This window comes from Mustela lutreola, chromosome 6 (assembly GCF_030435805.1).
Source record: "Mustela lutreola isolate mMusLut2 chromosome 6, mMusLut2.pri, whole genome shotgun sequence".
NCBI lineage: Eukaryota > Metazoa > Chordata > Mammalia > Carnivora > Mustelidae > Mustela > Mustela lutreola.
Genome location: NC_081295.1, coordinates 60,505,078 through 60,513,712, shown reverse-complemented (window position 1 = coordinate 60,513,712; position 8,635 = coordinate 60,505,078). Strand labels below are relative to the sequence as shown.

The window sequence follows — 8,635 nt, the reverse complement described above, 5'->3', positions numbered from 1 at the left end:
TCCACAGCTTTGCTCTTGTTTCTGCATTTCCTACTGAAATGTGTGGAATTGGAAGGGATTTGAGTCCTCTCTTTCACTCGCGCCCCTACAGAGTTCCATCCTTACCCGCCTCCAAGCGGGAGGAGCCCCAGATGGTTGCCAACCTGCGAATTCAGGAGCTGAGCTGGCAAGGTCCTGGCATTGGAACACTCACTCAATTTAGGAAAGAGAATGAGTGACAAAGGATGGAGCAAAGAATGGAATTCCTTCCCCACTCTTCTTTCTTGACCCATTTTTTTCACCCGAAATAAGGAAACTTTCCAACAGCTGGCGTATTAGTTTTTCAACATATTTTATTGAAATATGGTATGCATAAGTACACGATTCCTAAATGTACAGCTTAATCTAACCACTGCTCAGAACCTACAATCTAACCATTATCCCTCGCAGTGACTGCTATTTATTCTAACTTTTAGCATCTAAGATTAGTTTGCTGCTTTTGAGCATGTTATAAACGGAACCATAAAGTATTTAATCTTGTGTACGGTTTCTTTCTCTCAACATTATATCAGTGAGACCCCTTCGTGATTTTGTGTGTAGCATTTTTCATTGCCACGGAGTATTCCAATATAAACATGCCACTGTATGTACCCCTTCTAATGTTGACATTTAGATTCTTTATGGTTTTAGCTAATTTAGCCAATGTTTCCATTAATATTCTTTGTCTTCTGATGCACATTTGAATGTCAGGTGTAGATTTTCTTTTCTTTTTTTTTTTTTTTTTAGATCACAATGATTGAATATGTTCAACTTTAGCTGAAATGAACAATTTTCCAAAGTGAATTCTAACTTTTTTTTTTCTTTTGGAAACTTGCTGGACAATATCTACTAAGATTGAACATATGAATGCCTATGACTGAGCAATGCTACCCCTAAATATACACTCAATACACATATAATGCACTATTTTTCAGTTTCAATTATACAAGAGAGCGATTCAGCAGTTCCATACATAACTCAGTGCTCATGATGATAAGTGTACTCTTTAATCCCCCCTTACCTTGATAATGCTATTATATTTTATTTTATTTTTTAAAGATTTTATTTACTTATTTGACAGAGAGAGCTCACAAGTAGGCAGAGCAGCAAGCAGAGAGAGAGAAGGAAGCAGGCTCCCTGCTGAGCAGAAAGCCAGATGTGGTGGCCAGGACCCCTGAGATCATGACCTGAGCCAAAGGCAGAGGCTTAAACTACTGAGCCACCCAGGCCCCCAATAACACTATTTTAAATAGTGTATTCCCAAAACCAAAATGATTTTCCAAATTAACACCATCTGAGTTTAATGTAAATTTCTCAGAAGTGGTACAGTTCTGAAGTTAGCTAAATAACATTCTTTGTTAGAAATGACATTAGGCTGGTTCTTGGTTACTAAAGAATAAAATTGTGTGATAAAAAGAAAATTAGTCAAGAACTATGTACAATGATCTAGCCATAAGCTGACGAAATGTGCTAACCCATTTCTAAAATGTAAGCAATTGTTCAAATATTTCTGATCAGTAACAGCATTTAATTATCATAGTTTCGGGGCGCCTGGGTGGCTCAGTGGGGCGCCTGGGTGGCTCAGTGGGTTAAGCCGCTGCCTTCGGCTCAGGTCATGATCTCAGAGTCCTGGGATCGAGTCCCGCATCGGGCTCTCTGCTCAGCAGAGAGCCTGCTTCCCTCTCTCTCTCTCTGGCTGCCTCTCCGTCTACTTGTGATTTCTCTCTGTCAAATTAATAAATAAAATCTTTAAAAAAAAATTATCATAGTTTCATTAGCCAAGATAAACATTTGCACTGTAGTCAATTTCATGTTTTCTAACTTGATTACAAGTCCTTATCATATTCTTCTTGGATTTCATTACTTAATTTGTTATTAGGTTAAGGTTGGCTAAATAAAATCAGTTTGAATGCATATAATGTATATAAATGTATATGTATATAAATCACTTATATGTCATATATATCAAGGCAATCAATATTACATATAAGTTGAGAATGTCTCTAGGAATTTTATCTTCAAAGTTATTTAAACTTTATCTTTTATCATCCAGTCTTATTATGCAAAATAAATTAACTACCAAAGCAATCTTCTACATTAAGAAATCTCTCACTTTTAAACTGCAACTATTCCATTCTAACCTTTGTTATGTGAGAACAAATTGGAGTCTAAATCGGTGTATGAATATACGTATTCTTTTCTGACTGTGTCTGATGATGTTAAGCATTTTATTTATTTATTTATTTATTTTAATTTATTTGACAGACAGAGGTCACAAGTAGGCAGAAAGGCAGGCAGAGAGAGAGGAAGGAAAGCAGTCTCCTTGCTGCACAGAGATCCCAATGCAGGGCTCGATCCCAGGACCCTGGGTTCATGACCTGAGCCAAAAGCAGAGGCTTTAACCCACTGAGACACCCAGGCACTCCAATGTTAAGCATTTAGATGAGAAAAATGTTTAGTCTAAAAGCTAGATTGATAAATATCCAATTGCCTGACATTACAGAAATGAGGCATCTAGAATTGAATTTTTGCATTTTAAGTGAATCCATATGTATTTACTCAAGGTCTTAGGTTAATGAGATTGGAGCGATAATGAATGCCTTAATAATAATAGCCTTACTGATATTTTATTAAAATATTATAAAATTATTATAATTATGTATATATTTAGATATATCACCAAATTGCATATAGGTGCATGGGTATTATCTCATTTGTATAGAATCAGTACACATCAGAATAAACATCTACCAAAGGGACAATATTTTTTATTAAAAACATTTTTTTAAATTAAAAAAGTTCTATACATCAATGTTCTATACATCACAAAAGGTGCCTTAAAGTAACATCTAATTTAATGTTTTTAGTGTCTATGAGGTACATATGTGAGTCTTAATTTTACATATGAGATGATCAAAATTCGTAGAGGTAAGATGACTTGCTTAATTTCCTAAAGTCTTTAGTAAAACTGTATTTTGAAGTCTAATATATTTGACTTCAAAGTTCACTGTCTCATTGTTCCAAGAGAATAAAATTGTATGAAAAAATATAATTTCTATGTAATTGAAGCACACATTTTTAATACTGAAGTTTTCAATGTTTATAAAATGTATATTTCATTGCCCTAAACTGAACAAAATCTATTCAGAAGTATATGTAAACATTCTTTGTTTTTTAAAATTTATGCAAATAAGCTGGAAATCTCAACCAAAAAAAGAAAACAGAAGAAGAAAAAGAAAAGAAACAATTTGTCAGATGATACAAACAATTGTATCAGATGATACAATAAATAGATAAAGATGTCAAAAATGTACTAAAACCTTAAACCTTGTGTTTGAGAAGGAAGAAGAAAACATTAGCATTAACATAGAGAAATGGTGAATATAAAAAGACATATTCAATTTCTACAGAGGAAAATAAATTTTATAAGATTAAGAGTAGATCAAACACTGCAAAAGAGATCAGTAAACTTGAAATATAATAACAGGAATTATCCAAGATAAAATACTGAGAGAAAAAAAAACCTGAAAGACAAAAAAGAACAGTGTATCAATACACTGGAAAGAATTCAGTGGCCTAATCTTTCTGTAATTAGGTCCCTGAAGGACAGGAGAAAAAGAAAAATTAAAATAGTGGCCCAGGATTTTTTCAAATTTGATGAAAGTAAATCCCAAGCAGAAGAAACATGAAGGAAACTCTACTAAAAAAAAAAAAAAACCAAACTGAAAACTCCCTATAAGATTGGGAACAAAGAAAGGATGTTCTCTTTCACCACTTTTATTTCACATTGTACTGGAAGTCTTAGCAATGCAATAGGACAAGAAAAGGAAATGAATGGCATACTGATTAAGAAGGAGGAGTAAAATCGTCATTGTTCAAAAGTGGCATGATTATGGAGATAATCCAAAAAATTCAACAAAAAACTTGCAACTAAAAAGTGATTATAGCAAGATTGTAGCATACGAGGTTAATATATAAAAGCCAATTGCTTTTTTATATAGCAGCAATGCATAAGTGGAATTTGAAATTAAAAACATGATACCATTTGCATGAGCACTCCCAAAATAAAATACTTGTACAAATCTTGAAAAATATATACAAGAACTATATGAGGAAAGCTATAAAACGCTGATAAAAGAAATCACATAAATAAAGGAATGAAATAAATGGAGAGGTAATCCATACTCATGGATAGGAAGACTCAATATTTTTAAGATATCACTTTTTCCCCCACTTGATCTATAATGATATATCAATTAAAATCTTAAGTTAATTTGTGGATATTGACAAAGTGAATCTAAAGTTTATATGGTAAAGCCAAAGACCCAAAATATCCAACACAATATTGGAAAAGAACATAGAGAACTTACACTACCTGACTTCAAGATTTACTATAGAGCTACAGTAATCAAGACAGTATGGTATCAGCAAAAGAATAAACAAATAAATCAATGGGACAGCATAAAGAGTACAGAAATAGATTCACATAAACATAGTCAACTAATTTCTGACAAAGAAGCAAAGGTAATACTATAGAGCAAAGATTGTCTTTTAGCAAATTGTGCTAGAAAAAAAAAATTCACATGCAAAAAAAAAAAAAGAAAGAAAGAGAAAGAAAAAAAAGAGAATTGTGACTCAGACCTTATATCTTACCCACAATTAACCATCAACCTAAGTGTAGAACATAAAACAATAAAACTCCTAGAAGATAACAGGAGAAAACCTAGATGACCTTGGAAGGCAATATTATTTTACATAAAATATCGAAAGCTCAATGTATAAAGAAATAATTGATAAGTTTGACTAAATTAATGAGTCAAAATCATATACTTCTGCTCTACAAAAATACAGTGAAGAAAATGAGAAGACAAGCCACAAACTGGGAAAAAATATTTACCAGACAATAGCTGGTAGATGACTGTTGTCCAAAAATACAAACACAATACTCAACAATAAAAAAAAACAAAAAACCCTACTAAAAAATAAGCAAAAAAAATCTGAACAGAGAACTTTTCTACCCACTATCCTTCCCCCGGCATGCCTTTCTAGGCTGCATCCCACTTCCTGCTCTGGGCTCCTACAAGGCTAGCGCTACCATAGACTCTCTCCAGCCATTGTTATAATCATCTACTGAGATCTCATAAGCCATGATGAGCTGGGTTGTGCCTGAGGGGAAGGGGAAGATGGCCAATAAGACATAGGGTAACATTGATAAGTAGTTCATTGGTGAAAATGCCTTCACAGAAGGCCCCAAGGACAAAGGGACTCAAAACACAGTAATCAGTGATGTTGATATTGTCATGAACCATCACCTGCAAGAAATCAGATTCACAAAAGAAACCCACGAGAAATACATCAAAGATTATATGAAATCAATCAAAGGAAAACTTAAAGAACAGAGGTCAGAAAGAGTAAAACCTTTTATGGCAGGGGCTATAGGACAAATCAAGCACATCCTTGCTAATTTCACCAAGTTCCAGTTCTTTATTTATGAATACATGAATCCAGATAACATGGTTGTTATCATGAACTACTGTGAGGATGGTGTGACCTCATGTATGATTTACTTTAAGGCTGGTTTAAATGTAAAAATATGTTAACATATTTGGCTATGATTTTGGTTGTTATCGCCTGTTGTCAAAACTGCTTGCCGCTTTTCATCCACACAGTCAGGACTTAGACAAAATCATCTTGAGCTCTTCATTTATTTTGACCTAGATTTATTTGGTATGGGGGCATTGTTTTTAAGGAAAAACAAAAACAAAAAAACATGTCATGTAGGGGTCAAAAAATAAAAAGCACTTAAATTCAAAACAGCAGCAACAACGAGATACCACCACACACCTATAGGAATGGCCAAAATCCAAAATACTGATAATGCCAAATATTAATGAGGATACAGAACAACAGGAACTCTCACTTAGTGCTTCTGGAAATGCGAAATGATAAGTTACTTTTGAATACAGTTTGGATTTTCTTACAAAATTAAGTATGTTCTTATAAAATCTATCAGTTGTGCTTCTTAGTAGTCACTCAAATGAATTGAAAACATAACATCCACACAAAATCCTGTGTAGGAAGTTTATAGCAACTTAATGCATAATTGCAAAAACTTGGAAGTAACCCAGTTGTCCTTCAGTAAGTGCACATATAAACTGTGGTATATGCAGACATTGTGATATTATTTAGCACCAAAAAGGTAGCTATCAAGCCAGGAAAAGACCTGAAGGAAACATAAATGGAGATTACCAAGTGAAAGAAACAAATCTGAAAAGGCTACACATTTCCTGATTCCAACTATATGATATTCTGGGAAACACAAAAGCATGGAGACAGTAGAAGGATCAGTAGTCACCAAAGGTTACCTTAGGAAGGATGCAGAAGAAAAGAAGCGCTGCACAGAGACTTTTTAGGACAGTGAAACTACTTTGCATGGTATCAAAATGGCAGATGCATGCCACTATACAGTTGTCTAAAGACATAGAAAATGCAACACCAAGGGTGAACTCTAATGTAAATTATGGACTCTGGGTGATAACAATCTGTAAACATATGTTTATTAATTACAACAAATGTACCAACCCTTGCACGATGTTGATAGTGAGATGTGCACAGATGAGAGGAGGAGATATAGAGACAATCTCTGTAACTTTCATTTTGTGTGTGTGAACCTAAAACCACTTAAAAATCTCTATAAAGAAGGCTCCTGAGTGGCTCATTTGGTTGAGTTTCCCACTGTGGATTTCAGCTCAGGTTGTGATCTCATGGGTTGTGATCTCAAAGGTTGTGATCTTTAGGGTCATGAGATAGAGCCCTGTGTGGGGATCCACGCTCAGCCGGAGTCTTCTTGAGATTCTCTCTCTCCCTCTGCGCATCCTCCCCCTCTCTCTCTCTAAAATAAAATAAGACTTAAAAAATACTCTAAATATAGTTATAAAAAAGATAAATAGAATAAAATCATATTTTTTACAAGGTATTGCATTTAACCTAGATATTTATATCCATAAGAACTCCTGGATAGAATTATCTGTTCTATATTTTGATGTCAAAAGAAGTCTTGTTTGGGATTGTTTTTGGTTTTTTAAATAAATTCCACCTGTGGCTTAAAAAAAATTGTACCAAGGTACATCATAATCAAAACAGCTTTCAATAAGAAAAAGATTTTGTACAAGAAAGAGATAAACTATGAAAGTGGAGCTTGAAAGCTTTCACTAAGGGAAATGACTGTAAAGGAACAGAGTATGAGGAAGTTCAAGCTGAAAGACACTGGGAATGACAATGAAACAAAGAAAGTGACCCTGACAGTAGTTCAAATCCTCATGAAAAATCAAAGAATGTGGGCAAATTTAATTAGAAAAGAGAGTATATGCATATTTCTTCCTTTTTCTTCTTTTAACTTATTTTAATAAGCAATTGTATAAATCTATATCCATAAAATTGTATCATTGAGCCTATAATATATACGAATATAATAATATTTGACAATTAATGCACAAAGTAGGTGCGTGGAAACAGAACTATACAGGAGTAAGAAAAAGACACTAGAGGAATCCATAAGAACAAATAAAGAGAATCCACAAGAACAAATGAAAAGAACCAGGAATGGTAAATAGGAAAGCTACTCTAACAAACAATAAATACATATTTGCCCTTTTTTCTTCTCCCTGCATCTTTAAAAGGAATAATTATATAAAGTAATAATTAGAACAATGTATTATTGGGCTTTTACTACACATAAACTGGTATTAATTTAGTATAAATGTGAAGTAGATTCTGATAAGATATATATAGTAAGGCCTAGACCAACTACTAAGAAAATAACACAAAACAGTAGTAAAAAAATTACTGAGTAAGGGACAGACTGGGTTAGGTCGATAAAGACAGATAGGGGGCTCTGTGATCAGGCTCACAGAAATCCCAAAAATGTGAAGGTGTGGGGAAACCAGAGATGAGGGAACAAACCAGCCCACCCTGCCCTAGGCATGTAGGGTGTGTGTCTTTTTTATGATAATCACCTGAGACCAGCAAAGAATAACCAGACCCTAAAAAATGAGAAAGCCATTGAAGGTGTTATCACTAGTCCTTGCTCAATGGTGATATCAACAGCAATGTTAAAAGGATTCAAGTCCCCCAGTCAGCTTTCTATAAAAGACCAACCCTAAAGGCCCTCAGTGTCAACCCTGTCGGGAACCCCTCTCACTCTTGAAAGCTTTTCCTGTATTTTCACTTAATAAACTTTTATCACTTTACTCTCCTTTGTTCTTGAGATTCATTCTTCCAGTCTGTGAGACAAGAACCCAGCTGTCCTGCATCATTATTTAAAGAATTGAAATGTTAAACTAGAAAATTTTACTTCATTCAAAGAGAGCAATAAAAGAGGAACAGAAGAACAAAAAAGAATGAGATGCAAAAAACAAAAAGAAAACTGTCACACAAAATTCAACTATATCAGTAATAACATAAAAGGTAAGTGGATTAAACAATCCAAATAAAAGTCAGAGATTGGCTGAGTGTATTAAAAAACAAGATCGGGGCATCTGGGTGGCTCATGTGGTTAAGCGTCTGTCTTTGGCTCAGGTCATGATCTCAGGGTCCTGGGATGGAGCCCCGCCCATAT

At 34.2% G+C, this 8,635-nt stretch overlaps 1 protein-coding gene across 1 annotated transcript; it reads left to right on the top strand.

The window, feature by feature from the left end:
- Window positions 1-5,201: 5,201 nt before the first annotated feature.
- On the top strand, window positions 5,202-5,618 carry LOC131833739 (translationally-controlled tumor protein-like). The gene is given in 1 exon segment (XM_059177402.1): window positions 5,202-5,618. A coding segment is annotated over 1 exon segment (417 nt).
- The last annotated feature ends 3,017 nt before the right edge of the window (window positions 5,619-8,635 follow it).